At 50.2% G+C, this 27,237-nt stretch overlaps 1 protein-coding gene and 1 non-coding gene across 2 annotated transcripts in view; both read right to left on the bottom strand.

The window, feature by feature from the left end:
• The window catches only part of ST8SIA2 (ST8 alpha-N-acetyl-neuraminide alpha-2,8-sialyltransferase 2), a 75,302-nt gene extending 48,585 nt beyond the window's left edge, over positions 1-26,717 (bottom strand). Inside the window, exon 1 of the mRNA XM_003816786.6 lies at positions 26,019-26,717. Coding sequence (XP_003816834.1) covers positions 26,019-26,116 — 98 coding nt within the window. The 5' untranslated portion in view covers positions 26,117-26,717. The remainder of the gene's footprint in view (positions 1-26,018) is intronic.
• On the bottom strand, positions 2,474-2,611 carry LOC112437371 (small nucleolar RNA U109). Its single transcript, XR_003025991.1, has one exon. It is a non-coding gene; the product is annotated as a small nucleolar RNA U109 (small nucleolar RNA).
• Positions 26,718-27,237: the final 520 nt, after the last annotated feature.

Below are 27,237 nucleotides of genomic sequence, written 5' to 3'. Positions count from 1 at the left end.
TTTGGGAGGCCAAGGCAGGCAGATCACAAAGTCAATAGATCGAGACCATCCTGGCCAACATGGTGAAACCCCGTCTCTAATCAAAATACAAAAAATTAGCTGGGCGTGGTGGTGCACGCCTGTAATCCTAGCTACTCCGGAGGCTGAGGCAGGAGAATCGCTTGAACTCAGGAGGCGGAGGTTGCAGTGAGCCGAGATCGCGCCACTGCACTCCAGCCTGGCGACAGAGCGAGACTCTATCTCAAACAAACCAACAAAGCAACAACAAAAAACAGACTTCTAAGATAATGCTGCATTCTGAAATCCTTAACACTCAAAATCCCAGAAACCAAAGCAATTAAAACCCAGGGCAATACATATATGTATGCTGTTGGTTGAACTGGACCTAGTGAAAAGTTGTGGGCAGAGAGGACTACTTCTCTACGGTGCTCATGGCTATAGAGCCTTTGCTGGTTCCCCCATCCCAATTTTGGAGCTCCCTACTATACAATGAGCCTGGGCCTCTCACCCTGCCTCGACGTCCTGGACATACCTGCAGAAGGGTGCCCCCTATATTCAGCCACCATTATCTCTATGCGTTTGGCTTCAGCACCCCCTCCCCAGACCATGGCCAGGCACAGGATGCGGGTCCTGCTCATCTCTGCGTTGCTGTGGGGGGGTGTATTTCCCGCACACCCAGTGTGTTCTAGAGAGGACCACTCCATGGAGAGATGAGCCCAAATCACCGAAGATGACCCTCTCCTGTAGAAAAGAGGATTCAGAGAAGTCCATATTCCCCTCAGCGATTTCTCTCTCGCCAGCTCTTTGCAAACTTTCTCAGGTCCCTCTACACTAGTTGTCTCTGTTTCCTCACTCCACCTCCTGCTTCTTCTGAGCCTGCCTGGTTTGTGTTCCTGTCCCTGTACCAAGAGAGCTCTGATATGGCCACCTTGCAATGACATTCTTCAGCCCCCAGATGGCTGGAACCGCATCGGTGATGGATGAGGGTGGCCACTCCCTCCTTCCTGGAGAGGTGAACTGGGGCTCCCTGGGTCTGGTTCCCACCTTCTGCCTGGCTCACACGTGGCCCCGGAGAGACCTTCTCTCTGGGAGTGGGGAGGCAAATGTCCCCTTGGGCACCCCCTGGAGGAAACATGCTGTGGCTAAGAGACATGACAAAGGATCCCAAATGAAGGGATGGGTTAGAGTCCCCAGGGCATCTTTAAGAGCCTTCTGGCCCAGAAAATCCTTTATTTTACGTCATCCCCTCGCAACACTTTACGACTTCATTTAAAATGGCATAAAATTCCTCCTTGATCCTACTGTTCCCCTGGCAGAGGTGCCACAATTAAAAATTGTGATTTTTCTCTGTATTTACACCAAACAAGATTTTGTTCAGCATTACTTTCTACAGTTTTTCTTAGCTAATGAAAGTTTTGTAAAATTTCCAAATACTAAACACCGTTTGAATATATACATATATATTTTCAAACTAAACAGCTTCTCTCCCCCTCAACCAAAGTTCACTCTGTAAGAGTGATGCCTCCACCATCCCAAATGACCATTCTTGTCCCAGACAGGACAAAAATTCTCTTGCCTGTCTCTTCCTTAGACATGGATGCAGATTCCAAGACATCAATTAAAAATATTAAGAACTTCATTCCCTTGAGCCCCTCCATGTGCCAGGCACTCTACCAAAGGCTTTTTTTTTTTTTTTTTTTTTTGAGGTAGGGTCTCACTCCTGTCGCCCAGACTAGAGTGCAGTGGCGTGATCATGGCTCACCGTAGCCTCGACTTCCCGGGCTCAGCTGATTCTCCCACCTCAGCCTCCCAAGTAGCTGAGACTACAGGCGTGTGCCACCATGCCCCATATTTTTTTTTGTTTGTTATTTTTAGTAGAGTTTGGGTTTTGCCATGTTGCTCAGGTTGGTTGATCTCCTGGACTCAAGTGATCTGCTGGGCTCAGCCTCCCAAACTGCTGGGATTATAGGCGTGAGCCACCATGCCAGGCCCATAGTAACTTTCTTATTTCTGACTTGGTTTTGGAAATAGGACACCCAGGCTCAAAAAGGTTACGTGATTTGCCCAGGGCCACCCAGCAAGCAAAGCAGCAGAGCAAGGATTTGATTGTGGTCTGCATGAAGCCCAACCTCCTATGCCTGCAGAAAGTGGCCCCCTGCGTCCTGCCCTTCACCTCCTGCCTAAATATATGTCGAGGAGGCCCCAGAGAATTAAGAGGAAGCAAGGGTTACTCAGCAAATAGTTGTGAGACGGCGAGTTAGCTAAGTGGGAAAATATTCAAGCTAGACTCTCCGCTCACATTACACTATAAGGATAAGGTGTGACCCAGCCACTCAAAGCGATGTATAGGAGCAGTTTTATATGAAAATTCATGCAATCCGCCATTGCTCAGTTATTCAGCGTCCATTATTGACAGTCACTGGGCCTCGCACCGCAGATACATTGTTAACCTCGGATGTCATTTTTCCTTTTTTACTGTAGGAGAAATATACTACACAGAACCTTAACCAAGAGGTTGGCAGCCCTGAAAACTCCTCATTTCATTCATGTCACATGGTATGGATAAATCCATGCTCTTTAAAGAGAAGCAGAACACCCATCCAGCGTGCCATGCTTTGCTCTTGAGTCTGCCTCGAGGGGACTTGAAAGACCCCTGCCTTCAACCAGGCTTTCTTCCCTCTCTTTTGTTCCCTTCCTGATGTACCCGCATTCAGACACAACATCCCTGTGAATGTCAGCTGCAGCCTCTTCGTGAGAGAATTTCTGGAGGGCACTCAGTTTGGGGAGGACTTTGAAGTCACTTTTCTTCTGGGTATTTGATGTGTCCCCTTCCCCACCTGCCTGGTTCTAAGGCAATGGCCACTCCCTCTGCTCCAGCGGCCATGGTGGTTACCACTCAGGAAGCCTTGGTGTCAGATGGAAGGAGGATGGATGGGACCACCGGCAGAGGGGACTGGAGTTCTGGTTCCTGATGGGTTCTAGTTTTGCAGCCCTAGACCTCTCTCAGTTTTGATGTCCTCCTCTGTCAATTGGGGTTCCTGCTGTAGGATTAAAATAAGAAGGACTGGACAGAGGTGGATGTTAGTTGCGGTATTGTTGAAGGTGATGGCTACTGCCCTTTGGAAAGGAACAAACCAGTTGCTGCCTGTGGAGTTTGACAAGTCCCCTTGGAAAAGCTGTCCTTGGGTAAGTTGGTTTTGAAGAGTGCAGTCCATTAGGGAGAAATAAGAATCAGCGGAGGAGAGAGAGTGGAGTGTGCTAGCGTGGTAGAACAGGCACCTGCTGTTGCCCCTGCAGCTTTCATGGATGGAGTGCTGGGGCCCGTTCAGAGCGGGGCCTGCTGGGGAGTGGACATGTGCATTTTCTTTTCTTCAGCACAAGAGGCACATCCGAAGATCACATGGCCAGGAGGTGGGCAAGGCCTGCCCACAATCCACGGGGCTGTGCAGGACTGAACCCCGACGGGACCCTGGCAGGGAGACCCTTGCAGTATGTCCCCATGTCTCCCGGAGCGGGTCCAACGGCACGTTCTCTCTGCTCTGTCAGTGACCTGAGCACGACCCTGAAGTACCCCTTAGGCCATAGACTCCCGCCTCCTTCATCCTCTGGCAACACTTTCTCCGGGTTTTCTTTGACCTTCTCTTTCCCAGCCCCTCAGGATGCTGGGGTTGGTGTGAGTGTGCCCTTCGCACGCGCCGGTTTTCCAAACCCTGCTTCCATTGTCCCTCAGTGTCTGATCTGCCTCTGGACACCTCACTCCCGGCTCCAGTCACAGCACAACCTGGCCGCCTCCACACACCTCCCACCCACCTCCACCCCTTCCACCTGTCTCTCCCGGTGTCCTCTCAGGGAATGGCAGCCACCCCTAGTTCATTCAGAACCCGGTTGATGTCCACACTCCCCACTCTCCCTCACTACACCCCCACCCCCTCTTCAAGTGTCCCCCAGCCTCCAGATTTGAGCTCGCCCACCTGAGGGTGAGTGCCAGTGCCCTCATCCCTCTGCCATGAATCTCTCCTGTGCCTCCATCTTATCTGCCCATGTGCAGAGACTGCTTATCTGCCAGCCCTCCCTACACAGACACAGCTTTCCGAAATGCAGTGTGCCACATGCCTCTCTCTCCTTTAAACTCTGCAGAGTCTCTTACCGACCCCTGCAGCTTTCAGAATGAGGTTCAGATTCCTTAGCATGGCACAGAGACCCTTTCTGAACTGCCCCTTCAGCCTCATCTTCTTTTCCACACATCCACCTCCTACCAAGGGGCAGTTTCTGGAATGTGTGACTCAGTTCACAAGCCTGTGTCTTTAAATATCGTGCCCTCTCTCTGGAATCCCTTGTTCTATTTTTCATTTGCTGACTTCAGAGTTTATACACTGCCAGCCCTGGGTCATATCTAGCCTAAACATGTGTTCAGGGGCTTGCATGTTCGACCTTTTTAAAATCAGAGGCTACTGTTTAAAACTCAAGAGACTAGTCGTTATAAAATATCCTCATTTCTGGCTCCTTTTAAACAGTCAGAAGATCTGGTAACACTGAACCATAGTCATTGCTGGAGTTGGGAAGTATCTGTGTCCTCTTGTTGTGGGGGCGGGGTGGGGGGTGCATATGCTACATTTTTCTACAGCCCACACTACTCCCTACTGTCTTACACTGAGCGTCATCACTTATATCTGTGACTTGCCTGGACCCTAAAGGCATTTGGGTTTAAGATCCCTAGACTCATCCTATCAATTAGCAAAATTCAGCTCATGTCACTTTCTCCACAAACTTCCCTGACTCAGAAACCCCTCCCGTGCCAGGTACATTAGGACTGCAGGCCCTAAGGAAATGGCAGAGGTGCTAGTTTCTTGCCTCTTCTCAGTCTCAGCTGACCAGATCCTTATTGATAAAATCAAGCAGAAGCAGTAGGAGGAACACCCAGGGGCATGGTCATTTTCTCCCTGTAATGTTCAGAAACAAAAGCTTAGGAGAAGGAAATTCAGGAGTTCTATGCTTCCTAAGACACCTGATGAGGCTGCTTCCTGGGCTTGCTGAGGACCAACAGATAGAATAGGAAGAGGAAGCCAGCCCTGGCCTCTGGAAGGGTAACAGCCCCAGGTGTCTTCAGGCATCAGCCATGACCTCCGTCCCCACTTTTCCCAGCCATGCTCTTTTAGGAGCCCAGGGCTCTGGGGAGGAAAAGGGGCGGAGGAGAGGTTCTGCCTCTTGGGTCCTCCCTGTGAGCCACTTCCTGATTGGCTAGGGGAAAGCCCAAATATGTGTTCAGGGTGGAAGAAATTAACTCCAGCCATGTTGATTTAGGGCATGGGAAATGGCTGCGTCCAACTAATGCCACGATAGCTTGTGGTGGGTACGGGTGGTGTGGTGACGGGTCATAGAGAGGATGGTGGCCCCAGGGATGTGACCAGCTTGATGCTAGAATCAGGTGACTGGATGCAAGCATGAGAAGAACCTTGCTCGGATGGATGGATGTTGAGAAGAGTAATCATTACCAGAGTTAATGCTGCCTGGGCCCTTGCCACATGGCAGTCCCTGCTGTGGATTTACTCCTTTCATCCCTGTCCCAACCCTATGAGTTCAGCATTTTTCTTCCTCCAATTGACTTAGAGATGTTAAGCATCGCATGCCAAGATTGACAGTGAGGAGGGAGCTCTAGGCGGGATTTGAACACACCTCTGTCTGACAGATTGTCTCCAAATTGGGGAGTAGGTGCAAAGGTGAGGTTGGGGTAGGGGCTTGTCAGAACCTGAGATGAGTCAAAACTGGAATGTAGTGTCACAGGAACAAACTGACAAGGGAAGCCAGAGGACAGGGCCAGGCAGCCAATGTACCTGGGTCACTACACCTGACTCCAGACAGACGCCAGAGCTTCACCCAGCCAGATCCGAGAGGCAGAGGTACGAAGCCAGGTCAGGGCAAGGGGAGTGTGTGCAGGGACCTGGGGTTGTCCCCTGTGATTTTATTCCTATGCCTTCCTTCTTGGCAGTTCTGGCCCTGTGCTTTGAATATTTCCAGCAGATTCCATCAGGACGTTCAGGCTGTGCAGAAGGCGGGGAGGCTGGCTTGTGTTCTGAACACCCACAGAAGAGAGGTACAAAGAAGAATCAATGGGTCCTTTCCTCTTTGCTTTTCCCATTGCCCTGAGTATCAGCACAGACTCCCACTTTGGGCTGGGCCTGGAGGGGACATGAAAGTCACAGCCTATTAGCCCCCAGGGTCTGGGCTGGTGGCTATAGACGGTGCCCTGAGGGCAATGGCTGAAGGTGTCATTGAGGGCATCACACCCGGGGCTGCCTCAGAGCCTCACCCTCTCCCCACACTCCTGCCATCAATTTCTTATAGAAAACTGCAAGAAAGAGGGCCGGAGTGAAAAGGGATTGTCTGCCGCTCTCTAGGGATTAGAAGAATCCAAAGGCAGAGAGAATTCTTCCCTGCTGACTTCTCCACATGACCGCAGGGGCCTGACAAGTGGACAGGAGATTTAACCCTTTTGTCCTAGGCAGATCACATGCACGTGTCAAGCACCCTGGCACACAAAGGGCTTCCCGGGACACATCTGGAATAGGGCAGTACTTCAGTAAGTGTGCAGTGAGGATGCGCAGAAACTACCCACCCTCTGGCCGGGAGGAGGAGGGAAATGGGACATGGCTTCCCTGTTTTCTTGACAAACATGCCTCTTTGATACAACACTATAAAAATAAAATGAGGTGGCAAATGAGAACACAGTCTTCAGTATGGTCCCTAGCTCCACCTTAACTCGCAGAATATTCAGACTGAGTTTCCTCACTCCTTCAGAAGGGTGAACTGTGAAGAGTAAAAAAGGTAATGAAAACATATCAACAGCTGGCAGATGCTATTTTCATTTTAATGTAATTACTGTTCTGATTAAAAGTTTTCTGAGAGGAGGCTAGGTTACGACTGGGTTCTACCTTCCCTTCTCTTTGTTTCAATTAACATGCCTTTCTTTTTCGAGCATCATGGAGCACCTACTCTGCAACGGGCACTGAGCAGGGCTCTAGGGTCGCAGTGGGAATGGAGACAAATTGTCTCCAGTTTGAAGGTGCTTAAAATAGAAATTTGGGGACATGAAACAAACACACAGTCACCCCCCTCCCCACCCTACACCTCCCACCAGCCAGCAAAGGAACAGAGCTATAAACACCTACCCATTACTGGGCAATGCTGAGAAGAAAACAGAGGCAAGGGCTGGGTGCAGTGGCTCACGCCTGTAATCCCAGCAGTTTGGGAGGCCGAGGTGGGCGAATCACCTGAGGCCAAGAGTTTGATACCAGCTGGCAAACATGGTGAAAGCCCATTCCTACTAAAAATACAAAAAATTAGCTGGGTGTGGTGGCACGCGCCTGTAATCCCAGCTGCTTGGGAGGCTGAGGCATGAGACTTGCTTGAACCTGGGAGGCAGTGGTTGCAGTGAGCCAAGATCGCACCACTGCACTCCAGCCTGGGTGACAGAGCAAGACCCTGTCTCAAAACAAACAAACAAACAAAACAAAAACAAAAACACAGAGGCAAATGGTGGTGCATACCAGACTGCATGGATACTGGGGAGCGGACAGGAAGGGCTGTTTCAAGAGATGGCATCTGTCAGAACTCTGAAGGAAGATGGGGAACCAGCCTTGCAAAGGGCTGTGGGAAGAATATCAGGCAGAGAGGTCTGCATGGGCCACAACTTGAAAGGCAAGAAGAGCCTCATGGGTTAGAGGATCCCAATCTTCCCTCCTTTAAAATTTACCATGTTTCCAGGCCCTGCTCACCCCTTCATCTCTCCTCTGAACCTTCATCCCTCCTCTTCCCCTCCCCACCTCTGAACCTTCATCCCTCCTCTGAACCTTCACCCCTCCTCTTCCCCTCCCCACCTCTGCCATTTGGTCTCGTTTTCACCTGACTGTGACCCTATCATTGAACCTCTCCCCCTTTCCTTCCCTCCTCTCATTTCTTTAGTTATTTTTACAGATGCCCTCTTTTATTTTTAAAATATTATTCTCCTGCCTGCCTCCACCCCTCACCCACTTCTCCTTCCTTTTCACACCTCCGGCAAGGCCAGTATGCCCTCACTGGCCCCTTTATCAGAGACCTCTCTTTGGAATCTCGCTTCACCCCACAATTCCAAGGAAGGAGGTATCTCTCAAATGCCACTGGGGATCTGCTGACAACCTGGCCTGAGGCCCTCCTCTGTAAGGACCCTCCCACCGGGAGCACCTGCCTGTCTTGCCTTGCTTCTTCCTCTTGGTTGTCTCGTACTTCCCTCACTGCCCTTCTGCATGGCCTTTGCTACCTTGGTTTCTGTTTCCAATTCTCTAAATCAGAGCAAAGACCCAAGCTTAACTCTGGGGTCTTTTCTACTTTAGAGATTTTATCTACACTAAGAGCTTCAACTGCCGTCTCCCCCAGAGGGCTTCAGATCTAGCCTAACCTCCAGCCTAACTTCTCTCCTGTTATTCTCTTACGAATTGGTCCCCAGCTGCCCACCATTGAGGTGACTGTGGACAAGTCACTTCCTATCTCAGGGCCTCAGTGGCTGTACCTATAAAATGAAAGAGGGGTGGTTCTGCTGCCCTCTTGTCCCCTAGTTGCTCCAGTAAGTGGTGGCTTAATAATTTTTAAATGTCTTCATTTCCACATAGATAAACTCAGCCTCTTAAAATAATCATGTTTAAAACCAAACTCACTATAGGACCATAACACACAGCTTCCCCTCTGATGTCCTGCACCCACAGTGGGCTCAGTTGTTCATGCAGGTGTTACTGACTGTCCCGAGAGTGCTGCAGAGCTGTCATTTCTTCTTCATAACCATGGCTTCCTAACTCCCTCTTCCTTTTCAACACCCCCGCCCGACCCTCAATGCTACTCCCATGGGTGGTCTTCCCGGCACCTGCCCCCTCCAAGCAACTGATGCATCGTCTGCACATACCTTTGGTCAAAGCACTTCAAGGGTCCCAACTGTCCACAGCGGCTCCTCTTAAGCTTTTGTGGGTCCCTTTGGGAATCCTTTGAAATGTTTGAACCATCTGCTCAGAAAAATGCCTACAATTTCAAGGGGTTCGTGGATCTGAACCCCATCACAGATTCTTTAGAGGTCTCCGGACCCCATGTTAAACCAAAGAAACCCTCAAAGAATCAAGTCTGAGTTCTTCAGCCCTTGACAGCCTGGCTCCAAGCCCTCTGTCCTCCCCTACTTTCCTCCACCTCTAGGCACTGCCAGAGTCTGTGGCAGCCGCGTCACAAATGTGAGAACAGCTCCTCCTTGCACATGGGAAACTTTCTTGGTCCTGGCCATTCTCTCCATCTAGGTCACCAATGTCATTCTTTTTCCAGCTCAAGTCCTTGGGCTCTTCCTTCAAGTCCCCAAATCCTGCCTTCTCTCATCCCTAGTCCTTGGTAGGGAACCCCCTCTTTGGAGCTCCTACGGTAGGAATCAGCAGTACTATGAGCACGCTATTGTTATTTTTGTTTTTATTACATGTCAGCTCACCATAGGAGGTCAGGGATGGCAATTAGGCTGATATACTACTCTCATAAGATGTTTGTTGGTGATAATGAATTTTCCTCATAGTTAAGTGAAGAAGGCTTCCAAAATCACCACATTTAACTATGCTTGAAAATAGCTTTTCTACATCCCGTTACGTGCACTCATGTGCTTTTCTAAAACTCGGTATACAGGATGTCATTTGACGGGAACACCACTCCTGCTGTGACGCAATGGTCCTCTAAGTGGACTGAAGGGTGCAGCAGTGACGATGCTATTGCTCCCCGTCCTGCAAGTTTATCAGGACGTTCCATTGAGATGTGAAAATGTCAAATGCAGTGCCTGGCAAAGAGCAGATACTCAGTATATTAGCTTGTCTTCCTCTTGCCATATAGCAGCTTTCTTTTCTTTTTAATGTAGAGCAGGTGGTAGGTGAAAATAGACCAACACCTATTTATTGCCCTGCTCTAAAATTTCAGGGCAAGGAATTTAGGGGCGTAGCAGCAAATGGACTTGCTATTTCCAGTGAGGCTGAACTCCACTGCACAGGAAAACTCCTTGAGACAGCTGTCCAGTTTTGTTGCTCTAGAGCAAGTGAAGACCTGTAGGTCCATTGAGTCCACTTTTTATAAATGCGAAAATTGAGGCCCAAAGATGTTAGGGCCTGCCCTTAGGGCAATGGCCTGGTGGTGGCAAATCCACAACCAAAGCCCAGACCCCCAAACTCTCACCTCCAGACACATTCCTCGTCATTACACAACTCGCTCCACCACCAGATCACAAACTCCATGAGTACCTTCCCTATGCTGTACTCATCTTTTCAGTCGCCAGCACTCAGCACAGGGCTTGTAAGCACCTGTAAAATGGATCGGATGCACTTTGCTCACACACAGCTTTGCAATGACTGCACAAAGCTCATGGTAACCATCACAGAAACCAGGTCCCAGGAAACCGTCCTGACGCCTTTCTCCAGGGGCACTGTGAGTGCCTTATAAGGCTGCTGTTTTTGCACCTAATCAGGAGCAGATTGGCTTTTCCAGCAGGGTGGTTCGTGGCACACAGTCTGTGCTGGTGATGCTGCAATGCTGCATTTGAGAACTAGTTACTGAGCATGTGCCAGGTGTCATGCACTGGCTATACAGAAATGAACAGGAAAGAAACGGGCCCTTCCCTCATGAAGAATCATCGAGCGGAAAATGAAAAAAAGCAGAACAAAAGTAAATAGACCACCTAGTCCAGACAGAACAACCCTCTCCAGCAGCTAATCTCTGCCTATTTCCAAGACAGAAAATAAAAACAACACTACACAATGGGACTCTGATGAAGACTAAAAATCCCAAAGTCAACATATTTTACTTTATTTTATCTCAATTGATCTCAACTCCCAAATGCGTGAGCTTCAAAAGGTAAGATTAGGTACCATTAAGCCAGCCAGACCAGCATTGATTTGAAAACCCTCCTCCCTAATACAAGACTGAGGAGGTTGCAGGCCCTCATTAATCTCCTTGTTATCAGCTTGATCTCAGCCTGCCTGGAGCCAGCTTGCCTGATTCCCAAATCTGGTCACATCCCTCCAGTCCTTTGGCTTCTGTGCACGAGACCTCAGAGCCCATATAGAACTGTGGATTCGCCTGTTAGGAATACTTACTTAAACTGTGGGCTGGTCTTTCCTCATGAAATCAGAGGCAAAAATGAAAGTGGGTGTCTTCTCTAAATAAGACGGAACTCAGCTGGGCATGGTAGCTCATGCCTGTAATCCCAGCATTTTGGGAGGCCAAGGTGGGCGGATCATGAGGTCAGGAACTCAAGACCAGCCTGACCAACATGGTGAAACCCCGCCTCTACCCAAAATACAAAAATTAGCCGGGCATGGTGGCGCACACCTGTGATCCCAGCTATTCAGGAGGCTGAGGCAGGAGAATTGCTTGAACCCAGGAGGTGGAGGTTGCAGTGAGCTGAGATCACGCCATTGTACTCCAGCCTGGGCGACAGAGTGAGACTCCATCTCAATAAATAAATAAAATGGAACTCAGTGGATTTCAAATCAGACAATTGCACAGGGAGCTAATACAGCCCCTACCACATTTTTTTCTCCTTTGGCCATAGACAGAAATATGTAAGTGATCCTAGAATATCAGTAACTGGGGCCTATCTCAGCCTCCCTCAAGGAACTTACTCCCTCCCCTTCATCCCTTCCCTCCTTCCTTCCCTTCTTTCTCCAAAAGAGCACCTACTTTCTACCAGGAACTGTAGCAGGAGCTGGAAGTACAGTGGGGCACACATCTGAAACGGTCCTAGCCTTCAAGGAGCTACAAACTAACAAGCAGGCAAGAAACCATGCAACAAACATGGTGTGGGGAGATGTGCCAGAGAGAGGCAGGGAGCTTCAGAGGATGGTGAGATGAGGGTCTAATCTAGCGGTGTTGCAGGGGTGAAAGGGGTCTTCTTGGGCCTAAGGCATCCTCCCCTCTCGGTGGGACCACCCTCTCTTGGAGGAGGGTTGTTGGACACTGTTTGAATCATTCATAAGGTTGTTTTATTCAAGGATTCTTTTGTTGTGTGCTGGGCCGTTTCCAGACACAGTTATAAATGGTTTCCGTAAGTAGGTACTTTCTGAAGGATTAACTCAGTCACTCTGGAGAGAAGTTTTGCAAGGAGTTGTCATGAGTTTGCTGCCATCCAGGGCAGATAATGACTATGAGGGAGAGGAAAGGCTGCGATGTCATTGCATAAACTTCAAACATTTTCCGGGTCTACCTTCATGCGTTTTGCTAACTAGACTTTATTGACTTAATACTTTCCTTTAAATTGACTCACTTAGAAACTTAAATGAATTTATCACAAAAGGAATCTTTATACCACTACCACAGATAGAATACCAATATCCCTTGCCCTAAATAGAAGGTAATAGCAAAAATAAATACAATTAAATTCTTGGCTTCCAGCCTGCTTGGAGACTTTCTTTATCTGGAAGAGCAGATTGGTTTTAAAAGGCTCCCCTAGACTTGCCTTCCATCACCCCTAGAGGCCTTCCCTCTCCATTCCCCTGCTTTTTATAACTGAGAGTGGAGTTTGGAATTGGACTGCAGGCTGGGCAGGCCACCAGATCCACCCAGGAACCCCCAGAACTCTAGGGAACTGTGACTGCATACGCCAACTGTGAAGTGGGGCCCTGTGCTGTGTGAATGATCGCATCCTAGCCAAGCTCATTAGAGGGCTTAATGACACAGCTGATGAGCGCTTTGCTGTCCAGTTTCTCTAGAAATTTCCTTCAAGTGCTCCAGCAGCGGGTCAAGCCTGTTTCTGGACACACTGTATCCTCCTTGGACTTATGTAATAAATCACTTCAACCCTTGGTTAAGATCTCTGCTCTCCTCATCTTATGCCTCAGGCCTCATTTGGGAGGACAGAGGAGAGAAATACGCTGATGGCTAAAGGCTAAACCCCTGGCACCTTGGAAAACAGCCAGCTAGATCGCCATACAGTTTAAGTTCTTTTTCTGTTTCCTAAGCAGTCACTCTATCTGAGTCTCAGTTTACTTGTGCGTAAAATGGGTTTTGCAGGGGTTTTATAATAAATGTGTGAAACAATGTATAAAAAGCTCCTGGCATACACTCAGGAATCCAACCAGTGGCTGTAATAAGAATTATTATTCATTTTTCTTTGTAGTGTTTTTTTTTTCTTTTCTTTTTTTTTTTTTTTTTGAGACAGGGTTTCATTCTTGATGCCCAGGCTGGAGTGTAATGGTGACATCTTGACTCACTGCAACCTCCGCCTCCCAGGTTCAAGTGATCCTCCTGCTTCAGCCTCCTGAGTAGCTGAGATTACAGGCACACACCACCACGCCCAGCTAATTTTTGTATTTTTGTAGAGATGGGTTTCGCCATGTTGCCCAGACTGGTCTCGAACTCCTGGGCTCAAGTGATCTACTCACCTCTGCCTCCCAAAGTGCTGGGATTACAGGCATGAGCCACTGTGCCTGGCCAAGAATCATTATTCATTTTTCTGATACCCATTTGGAGGTCCCTCTAGGCTGACTCTGTGATGGGCAGTGGAGCTACACTGACAGGCTACCCCTGGTGTGATGGGCCAAGGTCACTGCTTAGGGCAGGCGCTCTGCAGAAGGCAGGGAAACCAATCATTCCCCCAGCAAAGTGTGCATACACTTCACCTGGGGGCTTGTTACTGAGCGGATTCAGATTCGGCAAGTCTAGGGTTTGGAGGAGGGCCTGAGACACTACATTTCTGCCAAATATCCAGATGATGTCCCTGTTGCTGGTCTGAGGACCACACCGAGTGACAAGGCTCTAGCTCACTGGTTCTCAAAGTGTGGTCCTGAAATGGGCCAGCAGTGTCAGCATCACCTGGAACCTGTTAGAGATGCAAATTCTCAGGCCCTGCCCCAGGCCTGTGGAAACAGAAACTCCAGGAGGTGTCCAGCGTTCTGTTTTTAACAAATCCTCGAGGTGATTGTGATGCTCTCTCAAGTCTGAGAACTGGCTTTGGCATCTCAAGCCTCCTGGAATCCACCTCACTTGCTCCTTCCTGCGGTATCATAGAGAGCCTAAAAGGGAAAAGACAGCTGTGCCCTACCTCTTCCCAGCTCAGCAGGAGCCAAATCTTGGGATCAGTATCTCGGACTCTTTTCTTTTCAGGTTCACCCTTGAGCCAGAAACAGTTTAGAGGCCACCCGTAGGCAGGTGATAAAGAAAGGGACTTCCGGAAGCTGCGTCTGGGAGGGAGGGGGTCTGCACTGTCTTGGCCTCTCTCCCCCATCACTCTGGGCCCTCCTTGCAACTTAGGCTTTGGCAAAACCTTATGGGCCCCTCCACTAAACTTAGATGGGCAGGGCAGCCAACAAGAATTCAGAGTGGCCACACAAAAGTATGCTTGCACTTTCCACAATCCTAAATCCCAGATGTTGGGTATTTGGGCCACCTCCAGCTTGGGTATCCAAACATACAACAAAGTGATGATTTGTATTTTTCTAATTCTGTGTCTATAGCCACACCTCCCCCCTTTTCTCCCTCCATTTCCCCTGTATCTGCTTTTTGGTCCTGTATTATTTTTAAAATTAAATAATACCCACATTGATGTTGCTTTGTTGAAAATCACAACTGTGCTCTTAAAATAAGTCAGTGTGTCCTGAGCACCTGCCAGGCACTCTTCTGGCTGCTTGCGCGTGTGTGTGTTTCAATTGTGCTAAAATACACATAACATGCAATTTACTATCTTAGCTATTTTTAAGTGTTCGGTTCGGTAGCATTAAGACATTCATATTATTCTGCAGCTATCATTACCATCCGTCTGCTGAACTCTTTTCATCTTGCAAAACTGAAACTTTATACCCATTAAACAAATTCCCCTTCCCCTTCCCCAGACCCTGGCAACCGCCATTCTACTTTCTGTCTCCATCAATTTGACCACTCCAGATGCCTCATGTATGTAGAACCATACAGTATTTGTGCTTTGGCCACTGGCTTATTCCACTCAGCATAATGTTCTCAAAGTTCACCCATCTTATAGCTTGTGTCAGAATTTCCTTCCTTTTTAAGATTGAATAATATTCCATTGTATGGATATACCTTTCAAAAAAAATTTTTAAGAACAGGGTCTTGCTATATTGCCCAGGCATGTCCAAACTCCTGGGCTCAAGCTATCCTCCTGCCTGTGCCTCCCTAAGAGCTGGGATTACAGGGGTGAGCCACCTCGCCCAGCATCTACCATATTTTGTTTATCCATTCACTCATTGATGCATACCTGGGTTGCTTCCACCTTTTAGCTACCGTGAATAAGGTTACTGTGAACATGGGTGTACAAATATCTATTTGAGTCCCTGTTTCCAATTTTTTTTTTTTTTTTTTTTTGAGATGGAGTCTTGCTCTGTCACCCAGGCTGGAGTGCAGTGGCATGATCTAGGCTCACTGCAACCTCCGCCTCCCGGGTTCAACCTATTCTCCTGTCTCAGCCTCCGAGTAGCTGGGACTACAGGCATGCAGCACCACACCCAGCTAATTTTTTTTTTTTTTTTTTTTTTGGTATTTTTAGTAAAGACAGGGTTTCACCACGTTGGCCAGGCTGGTCTCAAACTCCTGACCTCAGGTGATCCACCCAGCTCGGCCTCCCAAAGTGTTGAGATTACAGGTGTGAGCCACCACACCTGGCCCCTGCTTTCAATTCTTTTGAATATACACCCAGAAGTGGAATTGCTGGATCATATGGTAATTCTACGTTAAATTTTTTGAGGAACCGTCATACTGTTTTCCATAGTAGCTGTACCATTTTACATTCCCACCATTTGTGTTTTATTTAATCCTCAGAACACTGTAAGTTGGGTATCATTAACCCCATTATACAGATTAGGAAACTGAGACTCAGAAAGGTGAGGTCATTTGCCTGAAGTCACACAGGTAATAAGTGTTCCACTGAAGACTAGAGCCTTAATCTTCCAAGAGTAGCTCTCAGTTGCTCCAAAGGTCTGGCCCAATGTCCTGAATTATATGCCATGAATCCAGCTCTGGCAAGAACTTGTCAGTCCTTACAGATAAAAGTAAGGCCCCAGGTTGGCAGCAGGGAGAGATGTATGATGAATACCTAAGTGACTCATTCTGGCATTCTGCTGGAGGTTAGAGCTATGGTGGGCAGTTCTGGCAGGTTGGGGAAGGGCCTGTGGAGCCTTAACTGGCTTTACTACCAAGGCTGGGCCATCACGGGTCTTTCTTTGGGATGCCGTCTGTCAGCACGTTGCTGCCTTTGTGTCCAGCCGGCCTAAGAGGCTCCCTGCCCGGGCCAAGACAGAACACCACGGGGAGTTTCTCTCTTGCCCTTCTCTTTGCTTCTCCTGGGAACTAAATGTTTTGATTAGCATACAATTTGGGCATCATCCTGAGTCCACCTAAAGTCAAATCCCAAATTGTGGGAACCTCAAGAGATGCAGTAGGAGGGCCTTTACTGCTTATAGGAAAATAGCAAACTAAAGTCACCTGCCCTATCAATTTACTAATTCACTTTCTCCAGACATCTTATGCCTCCCGCCTTCATTATTAAGCTACTCTGGCATTTACCAAGAAGGCGTGAATTAACCCTGGGTATCACTCCTCCGCGTGCAGCCGATTTTCAAAATTAGAACTGGGGAAGCTCAATAACAAGTGCTCACACCTCCCCAGGTAGAGTCCAGGTACGTCTGCCTCTTCCAGAGCCTCCGCTGAAGTGTTGTGCCCGATGGTGACAGATGCCATTGTGTTCGCGAAGCTATCTGACATGATGAGTCTATTCTATCATCTCAAAAGTTTCCAGCATCTTTGTGCAAACTCTCTGCATGGTACAGAAAACGGGATAAAGTGTAGGAGGCCCGGGGCAGGAGGCATGAGGAATGGGGGCGAGCAGCCAGGTAACCTCAGTATAAAAAAGTGGCTAAGACCAGATGGACCATGGAGTCAGGCAAACCTGGGTGGAATCCCAGCTCCATGTTTACTAGCTGTGTGACCTTAGCAAGTCCCAAGACCTCTCTGAGTCTCCATTTCCTCATGTGCAAATGGACTAACAGGGAGCTTGGGAAGGTTGAGTGAGGTGATAAATGTGAGCTCTCAGCAGAATGTGGTTACCGTAGGAAAGGGGGCTCCTTGGGATGTGCTATCTCCTTGCATTAAGCCTGGCCCCTCCCCGAAGGGCTCCCTCCCTCCGTCACTCCCTCCCTCCCTCCCTCCCTCCCTCCTTCCCTCCCTCCCTCCCTCCTTCCCTTCCTTGTCAGGCTCCACTGACTGGGGAAGCTGACAGCACCAACTCTTCTCTCTTCCCCTAGAAGAAAATTCCTCCAGGCCTTGATCATTTGTGTTGTTTTTCTCTTCTCTCTCAGTGTGTCTCTCTCTCTCTCTCTGTGGTAATGAGATGGTCAAACAAATGCCATGCTCCGGAGCCATTCTGATGAGACTCTGTGCGGGGAAGCTGGTGTGAGAGGAGAGGAAAAGTGGGGAGGCAGAGGCGGAGCGGTGTGCCCCTGGCCGTCATTCCGCATTAAGGTGTTTTGGAGCTGGCAACCCTAAATTGTACTGATCTTTTGGCTGCCATGTCCCATTATGGCCTGGGCTCCAACATGCTATCCCCTAAGTTTCCTTCAGCATCGCTACATCCCAGGGTTCTCTCTCCCACAGACCTTTGTGTTTCCAAGGCTTATTCCTTGAAAATACAAGCACGCATCTCTTCCCCACTGGATGTCATTTAAGACATCGTTTTTTGGAGAATTATCCTTGTTCCTGGGAGCCTGGGTTTGAATCCCAGCTCTGCACCTTACTAGCTGTGTTACTTAACTGCTCCGGGCCTCAGTTCACTAATCTGTAAAAGGGAGATAATAATAACATAGACCTCCTCAGACTGTTGGGAGGATTACAGGTGTGAATACAGCTAAAGTGTTTAGAAAATCATTTGGACCCCAGCAGACACAGACAAAATATGACTTTGTTGTTATTCTCTGCTGGCATCAGCCTCCATGGGGAAGAAAATATGTGAGGAGTGAGGCTACTTCCTGAAATGAGCTTTTCAGAATACCTTGTGGATCCAGACCCCAGACAATCAGATTTCAAGGACCCATAGTATTTCCAAAACACTGGGGGTGGGGACTCATGAGGTTACCACCCTCTTCAGCCAAGGGAGAATTTCATAGCTACCAGCACTCCCTTTCATAAAAGAAAGGACATCTTAGTATCCCAAAGGAAAAAGGAACATTATCTCAGAATATAGAAGAGTTCTTTTCAGGCAATGGCAGCTGGCAACTTGAAACTATTAATAATCATGGCTACATTGCACTTTTTTTTTTTTTTCTGGCTCCTTTCAGATCACCACTCATCTGTGGCTCACTATTTGGGAACCACTGACCTAGGGGTCCTTTCATCCTTTGGCCATCAACTAAGAAGCTGGAGGAGGAGGAGGAGGAACTGTTTCCCTGAACCTTAAAAAAGGTCCAGGAAGCAAAGCTGAGTCCCTCCGCATTCCTTCACTAATAACAAAAAGGCACTGGGAAACCCTTGGACAGAGCTGAGAGCTTCATGCTTGCAGAGCAGTTTGGGAAGTCAAAGGCACACCCACACAGTGAGGCGGGACGCTGGATTTCCCAGGGGAGTGAATCGGGATCCCAAGTGCTTGAAAGTGTCAGGAGGAACCTCGACTGCCAACGTGTAATACAGACACATGTCGTGTCGGGGCCGCTGCTCTCCCCAGTTGGAGCCGTTCCCTCCTTGCCATCGTCGCGAAGTCAGTGACAGCCAAAGCTGAGAAAACATGGGACACACAGGTCCCGTCAGGACACCGGGCAGCTTCCTAGCTGGGTGATAAATTGCAGGAGACTAAGGAGAATTTAAAACCAGCCCAGATGCCACCCAAGAGAGTGACTAATCTCAACGCTTAAGGACCAGCCTTGGCTCTGGAGAGATGGTAAGCAAGCCCAGGGGCGGTCAGCCAGCCGGCCACAGGCGACGGTGTCTCACCCCACAGTGCCTCTCCGGAAGATGAGCTTGTCCCCACGCCCTGGCAGGAGACAGCCACCTGACTCACCCAGCTGGTGGCTTTCATGTTCCTGTCCCTCCCCCGGCCGTTTCCACTGTATCCTCCCAACTGTCTCTAACTCATGTCTGCTTGAGACAGCTGAGAGAGATGAGGCTCCGAACCTGATCTAGGATCCACACAGCTGCCCCAAGTCTTGACCCGTCATGAGGATTCACTGGTTTGACCAGTGTTTTCAAATAAAAACACCACTAGAAGGTGCTTCATGAGGAAAATCTTTGAGATGACACATCCCGACCTGACCTCACATTTCTTACTGTCAACGTCTCTAACACTCAGTTTCCAGCATCCTACCTGGCGACCAGCCCTTGCACGGAAACAGCTGGCCCTGCGTTCCTGGTCTGCTCTCAACGCCACTATGGAAGCCCTGAAGGGGATTAAGGTAGACGGGGCCGGCTGTCCTTCCAGGCAGGAGGGGGCAGCCTCAGCAGCACCGTGGGCAGTGGAGGGCTGGAAAGGGCTCTCTGGAGAACCAATAGCCGGCAGAGGCTTGGCATCTGGGCTCTAGATCTTTGGTTTTTACCTAAACTGGCAGGGGGCAAACACCACTGGGTCCTCTGCTTTTACAAATTAGAAAGCAGCTTTTATTTCCATTGGCCCCAAACATTCCGCAATGGTGAATAACGTCATAGCCAGACTGTGCTCTTCACTGGGATGCACCCTCCACGCTAGATACATAGGAAAAGCAGGGGGCTTCCAGATCAAGCGGAGGGTGTTTAATTGTTGTTAGAGTAGTATGTACTTTTGGGAGCAGAGAGGCTGAATGCTTATTTTTGGCATATCCTCGGTCAGAGTTTGTTCCTTCAAAAAATATTTAATAGGCTTCATTTACTAAACCATATACGTATCACCAGGGGCTGGAGATAAAGGATAAATAAAATATAATTGTGAAATGCATGTCCATGGGGTGCTGCATGATGGGGTGCTAGGGTGCACACAGGAGGGGCAACCAATGCAGATGTCTTGGAAGGGGACGGGGTCTAGGAGATACCAGATCTTAGCCTGGAAGAAGACAGAGCAGTGAGAGAAAGGAAGGGCCTGGGAGGAGCAGGGCAACAGCAGGAAGGATGGTGTGTGTGCAAGGAGGGCATTCCACAGAGCAGGAGCGGGATGTGCAAAGGCACAGAGGTATGAAATCCTAGGACATTTTGGGGAACCTGTAAGCAATACAAAAATGGCTGGAGCCCAGGCCGGCTACAGACAGAGGCAAAGACCAGATGATGTGTTGCTTTGTATGCCCTGCTAAAAGCAATGGGAGCCTTTCTAGAATCCCCTCTCGAAGAAGTATTTATAATTTGCAATCTACAACATTTCCAATTTGTAAAACCTAAAACATGTTTAAAACCTAGCAACCCTGCCTTACAGGGGGAAAGAGGCTCTGAGTGGTGAATTGGTTTCTAAGATGGTATCTATTTACAATTTAAATGTGATGTTTGGAACAGTTGGCAATAAGGACTTGGAGCAAGTGAGTTAAAACCAGATCTTTCTCTCCTATTTTATCTTCCAATCATGCTTATACTTCAGTGAAGTACACCAGTACTAGGGAGAAGAATGGGCTTTTTTAAAAAAATGCATCGTCTTGAGCAAACGTGTACTTCTTACAGAGTGCCTGGACTGCAACTGCTCAAGGTCATTTTCTTTCCCATCCACGTGCACTCATCCACTAAATGATTCACCTCACCTCACTCTTGGCTGTTGGCAGTAGTTGCTGCCTGCTCACAGATCTCGTCATGGCTGATGATCAGAGCTAGCCTCTCCTTGTCTAGTGTTTTCCCAGACAGGGCCTGGTGTTTGGCTGGGGTGCACTAGGACCCCTGGCCGTGGTGTACTGGATGGCATCAGTTCTGATGGGTCAGATGTCCATTCTAACAGGTTGGTGCTGGAGAGGGAGCAGTTGTTAAATATCTTTACTATCTCCCCTGCTCCAGACACCTAGATGCCCAAATATACAGCATGTAGTATCGAGGCAGGCCCTTTTGATTGACATCAGAATCAGGTTTGCAATGGAATAGGAGCTTTCCTTCCTCCTGTCACTTTAGCCCCAGGCTCCACCTCAGTCTGGAATGCTCATACCTATGGTAGGTGACCTTGTGTAACAGGTTGGGGTTAATGCCATTCTGTCCTCCAGCATGGCACTGAACTTAGCTGGACTAGAGGGACATTTTGGGGAGATGTGCTCAGAGTCCTCCTCTGGTCCTCCTCATTCACCTTCTGTCTTTCTAAATGACTGATGGAGAAACTACTAAGGCCAGACCAGGCTCTCAGGAAAACTCTGGGCCTTTAGAAGAACCACTGGGGATGAGTTGGTCTTCAGATATATCCCTTAACATTATTAGCTCAGGGTAAAAAAAATAACTCAGAGGACAGGGCAGTCTAGCACGATGGTCAAGAGCATGCATGGGGTTCGGCCTTCCATAGAGCTGCTTTATCACAAGTTTATCAGCAGGGTATACAACCTCTCCAGGCCTCGGTTTCTTCATCAATAAATGGGGATAGAAATGGTACCTACCTTAGAGGGTTCTGGTGAGGATCCAGCAAATGTGTTTCAAAGCAGTTAGCCTAGCATCTGGTTCACAGAGCTCTACAAACAGTGCCACTGGCAGGTGACCACTGGATTGCCATGAGGCTGGAATGTGTTAACATCTATAAAGCGCTTGGAGTAGCTCTTGGCTCTTAGGAAGCAGTCAGTAAACGCTAACCGTGATCATCATCTTCACCGTTGTCATAATTGCTATTGTTACCTTTACTAGTCACTCAACTTCTCTTTAACAAGATTTCTGTAATTCCTTTATGGGTAGAGGAACTAATATGAGGATTAGGACATTGGGTTACAAAAGAGGAGACCTGTGCAAGCCTGCTCTGCCCTTAACCAGCCAGGCTGTGATCTCAGATTAGTGATGTTATTTCTCAGTGTCAAATTCACCCTAACTGATAAAAAGGAAAGGTTTCTACAGGGAGAGCCCTATGCTCTCTTCTTGTCCCAAGGCTCAGTGAGTTTCTTTCTTTCTTTTTTTTTTTGAGATGGAGTCTCGCTCTGTCGCGCAGGCTGGAGTGCAGTGGCGTGATCTTGGCTCACTGCAACCTCTCCCAGGTTTCAAGCCATTCTCCTGCCTCAGCCTCCCGAGTAGCTGGTATTACAGGCACCCGCCACCATGCCTGGCTAATTTTTGTACTTTTAGTAGAGATGGAGTTTCACCATGTTGGCCAGTCTGGTCTCGAACTCCTGACCTCAGGTGATCTGCCTGCCCCGGCCTCCCAAAGTGTTGGGATTACAGGCGTGAGCCACCGTTCCCGGCCAGCTCTGAGTTTCAACTTTGCCCAAGGATGCTGTGTGTGCCCATCACTGTGCCAGACTCAGGAAAATATTTATCCAACAGATGTTTATTGAATGCCTTGTGTGCCCAGTTCCATGGACACCATGATGGGCAAGACAGCTACGCCTCACAATCCCCTAGTGGAAGTTACACTCAAGATTAAAGGCCAAGAAACAATCAGAAGATTTTAGCTTACAACTTGGTCGAATTGGATCTAAAACTTGGGAGTGTGCAGGAATTGATCAGGGACTATTTTACCAAAGCCCCACCCAATTTCTGACTTAGAATTTGAATTCACTCCTTGGCTACCAGGCAGGACTCTCTAGGTGCTTTGCAGAGAACTTATCTTTCTACATTTTGTTTTCTTAGTCAGCTCCAGTTGAATGAGAGCAAGAGAGTCAGAAATGGAACTTTGGAAAATAATCACTAAGGAAAAGAGATGTGTGTCTCAGAAAACTCCCCTCAAAGAAAGCCATGCCCCTCAATTCATGATGTATAATTTTTCAGGCAGGACAGGACCTCTGAGACCACCACATTAAAAGCCTCATTTTATAAAAAAAGAGAATCAAAAGCTTCAGAAAAGTAAATCTCAGTTTTATCCCTCCAGATAATACACATGTAATTCACTTTCTTCTTTCACTTTTTAAAATTCCTTAATCCTTGAAAAAGTTACCCCCAAAAGAGGTTCCTTCTATCTTTCCTTCCTTCCAACAGATCACAGGGTCCCACTGTTCATTACTTTCCAGAAACAGCCATCCTTTTACAGAGCCATCGCTTTCTCCCAGGGGCCGACACGCGCAGATCATCTGTAATCCTCCCTAGCACAGGTCCGGAGTAAGCTGGGGATGGAGGGGCAGGGCTGGTGCAAAAGCCTCTTGTGCCTGAGTATGATTCGAGGTCTCCAGGAAGGCATATGGTGAGGAAGGCGGAGCCCCCTTGACGCCCCTCACTGGCCAGTGTGCCAAGGCTCTTACTGGGCACTGAGCCCAGCTGCCCAAAGTTGGGGTAATTCCAAGAATGAATTTAGTGTTAAAACCTCACTTGTGCCGGGAGGGGTGGCTCACGCCTGTAATCCCAGCACTTTGGGAGGCTGAGGTGGGCAGATCCCCTGAGGTGATTGAGACCAGCCTGGCCAACACGGTGAAACCCCGTCTCTAATAAAAATACAAAAATTAGCCTGGTGTGGTGGCTCGTGCCTGTAATCCCAGCTACTCAGGAGGCTGAAACAGGAGAATTGCTTGAACCCGGGAGGCGGAGGTTGCAGTGAGCCGAGATTGTGCCACTGCACTCCAGCCTGAGCGACAGAATGAGACTCCGTCTCAAAAAAAAGAAAAAGAAAAAAAGAAAAATGACAAAAAACAAAAACAAACAAACAAAAAAAAACCCTCACTTGTAAGCAGACAGAAGGTGCTGTTGGGATTCCCATGCTCTGCCCATGTGTTTCCTCCTCCAGCCGTGGTGAATCCCAAAATATGCCTCCATTCCTCTGGATTAAACATGTGTGGGGCTGACCGTGGATGGGGCAAGAGTGCCCATCCCAGTCGAAAGGCATATGCAGTGTTGACCTAAGGCAGCTACATCAGCCTAGGAGAGAGGGTGTCTCAGGCTTGGTCAGGACTGGTCAAGCCAGTGGTCAGCCTGGGACGAGAGGCAAGAGAGGGAAGGAAGATGCCACAGGAGGTGACACATCGTACTTGTTTGACCGTTTTTTCCTAGGATTGGCGCAGCAGAGACAGGATAAAAAGAAGCAGGGAGCACTCAAGTGAGACAAGTCCCAGGGGTGTGTACATATATGGGAACAACCTGATGTGGGGAGCGTAGGCTTCACCGTGCATTTGGCAAGGAAGTGCAACATTATGTGCAAAGTGATCTCCTGATTGCATTTTAAAAATTAAAAGTTCCCAGCATGTGGAAGGTATTTGGTAAGAATTCAGTGAATGGCTGACCTAGGGGTGCCTGGATAAGCACAGCACTTATGTTTTTATAACAGAACAATGGGCAGCGCCGGGCCTTCCCTCTCACATGGGCAAAGGTCAGCAAGTGATCTGAGCCGGGCAGTGCCCACATCCGGAATAAGAAGCCGAAGAGCCTAGAGGAAGGCCCTCCTCACCGCATCTTCCATTACCCCAAGACGTGACTTGCCCGATTTGCTTTCCGATCCACGTTTCTGAGGCGAGCAGCTATGAAAAGTAGCATGTTTATCTCTGCGTGGGAGTTGGTGGCACGTTGTGTATTAACTGCGCAGCATTTGTGAAAGTTTTCAGAGCTCTTGGGGAAACCGAGAATGAGAGGAGAAAGAGGCAGGGAGAGGGGTTCTGGAAGCCCAGTGGAGTTCACAGAAGGAATTCCGGGGAGATGGGCAGGGGCGGGGAGAAAATGAGAGCAGGAAGCAGCACTTGTCCCAAGTTTTTGTCCTTGGGGCCTCGGCATGCCCCCTGGGCCCAGGACTGGCATCTCCCATTTGAGGGACTGACAGTGTGGCGGACCCTCAACTAGCACAGATAACAAATGAAGTAACAAATGGGACAAAGGAGGGGCGCACGCGGCGCGGGACTCGAGAAGAGCGCCTGGCAGAGCACAAATCCCACAGAGGAAGAGACCTTCTGCCCTCTCTGAGACCTCACCTTCCCCTTGCCCAGGGCCAGGAAGCTCTCCTCGGGCCTCCTCAGAACCCCGGCTGCCTCCCCACCTGTCGTCTACCGCCCTTTGGAGGTTCTGGAGAGGGGCCCGGCCCGGCGAGCCGAAGGCTGCGGGGCGGGGCGCGAGTCTCAGCCCCTGGGACACACAGCCGGTGCGTCCCGCGCCTCAAGTGCGCACTCCAGGAAGTCCGGAGCCGGGAGGATCCGGGATCGCGGTCCCACCCTATCTCTGGCGAGGTCGGAAGAAAAAAAGGGCCAGATCGCCCGCCTGAGGGCCCAGAAGCCCACCGGGCGGCGGTACAGACTTTCCCGAAATGTCTCCGTCTCCGCGCTGCGAGCGCACAGGAACCCAGGGTCGCCGGGGTCGCCGCGGCTTGGCTGAACGTCCAAAGCCAGGCGAGGGCGGGGGTCTCAGTCCAGCTATGCGAGCCCTTCTCTAGTGGTGCCAGCTCCTACGCCGGGCTCCCGGGCCGGCGGGAGGCGCGTGTGCCTGTCTGTGTGTGCAGGGGACATTCCGCTTCCCAGTAGCCCATGCAGAACCCCGCCCTCCGCTCCGGCCCGGGGAACCCCTCCCCCAGCTCAGAGATCCCTGCGCGCCCCCTGCCCACTTTGCCAAGGCGAGAAAGCGGCCGTGCTAGAGACAAAGAAACTCCTGCCTCCCTCCACTCTCGGCCCCTCCGCCCGCCCGAGACACTCCCCGGCGCCCTCCCTCGACCCCGGCGACACTGCGCTTGGACACGCCAGGCAGGGGGGCAGGGTGGGCGAGTCCGCTTCCAGACGCGGGCCAGCTGGGGGCTTCCCGTGAACCCCGCCCGGGGACACCCCACAGCAGCCGCGCCCCCACCCTCCTCTCCCCAAACCGTCCCGGGCCCCTGTCGCCGCCACCTTCTGCCAAACCGTCCCCATCTCTCCAGCGGAGCTACAGCGGGGCGCGGCGCACACAAAGGGGGTCGGAGGGTGGAGAGTACAGAAGGAGGGAGAGATCCCGCCAGGGCTCGTGGCACGGGCCTGGGCGCAGCTATTTACCCGATTTCTTCTTCGATCTCTGAGATGTCTGCGAAGATGAGGAAGACCACGAGCAGCGTGAGCGCGGCCAGCATCCAGCTCCGGAACTGCAGCTGCATGGTGGGTTCGCGCCCGCCGGGACCCACGCGGGCCGGCGCGAGGAGCAGGGGCTGGAGGGCGCAGCGGCGGACGCCGGAGCCTCCGCGCGCCGCGCGCAGCTGGGCAGACACCCTGCGCTCCGGACGAGTCCGGGCCGGCGGCGGCAGCGGCAGCGGCAGCGACAGGCAGGGGTTGCTCAGGCGCGGCGAGCCCGCTCGCTCCCTCTCGGCTCCCGCCTGCCCCTCCCTCCCTCCTCTCCCTTCCCCCGCCCCGCGCCCGGCTCCGCGCGCAGTTTGACAGCTTTGCTCCGCGCCTCTGCTCGCCTCCTCCCACCAACTCCAGCGTCCGGGCGCTAGCCTTTGCTTCTCCCGCCTGGCTTTATTCAGCTCCCGAGGGCGCGGGGATGCAGCCGGACGCCACTCCTGGCCTAGAGAGGCTGGGCTCTGGCCACCGCGAGCGACCGGGTACGGAGCTGAGCCCAGGGAAGTGCGCGCACCGCCCGGCGCACCCCTCAGGCTGGCAAACGCCCTCCCTCGCCCGCTCTTTGTCCAGCTCCTTCGCCTCCTCGCAAAGTTTTCTCGACACAAAGACCAACACCTGGGGACAGCCCCCAGCGCGCGGCGAGAAGGCGGTTTCAGCCAGGCAGATGTTTCAGCAGTTGATGAATTAGGAGGGGAGGTGGGGGAAGGGGAGGAGAGAAGAAATATCCAAGACAGGCCAACTTCGGTGAAGTTGCTGACTACAGTTTGTGGGCGAGGCTCTCAGCCCTCGAGAAACCACTCCCTCCAGGTGCTTATCTTGATCTCCATTTATAGACCCGATACTGGGTCGGGAGAGCTCTCCGAGCTGCCCCCAGATCACGCAATCCTGGCTGGAACCCTCGGCTAGAACCCCAATGCGAGACTCAGCGCCCGCCTTCCCTCCGCCCTCGCGGTGCTGACGCCGGGTGGCCTTCATCTCCCCAGTTCTTGGACTCTCAATGACCCTAAAATCAATAACCGCGGGAGTCCTGTCTTGATCAAAATGCCTTCTGGAAAAATATGGCTCCCACAAGGGGTAATGCCCCCCACCCTTCCGAATATTTTACACTTTCACAGCCTTAGACAGTTTAAGTCAAATTACATTTCACACCAACCATTAG

This window comes from Pan paniscus, chromosome 16, assembly GCF_029289425.2.
Source record: "Pan paniscus chromosome 16, NHGRI_mPanPan1-v2.0_pri, whole genome shotgun sequence".
Lineage (NCBI taxonomy): Eukaryota > Metazoa > Chordata > Mammalia > Primates > Hominidae > Pan > Pan paniscus.
The sequence above is the reverse complement of the archived record's forward strand: the minus strand, read 5'-3'. Positions and strand labels throughout refer to the sequence as shown.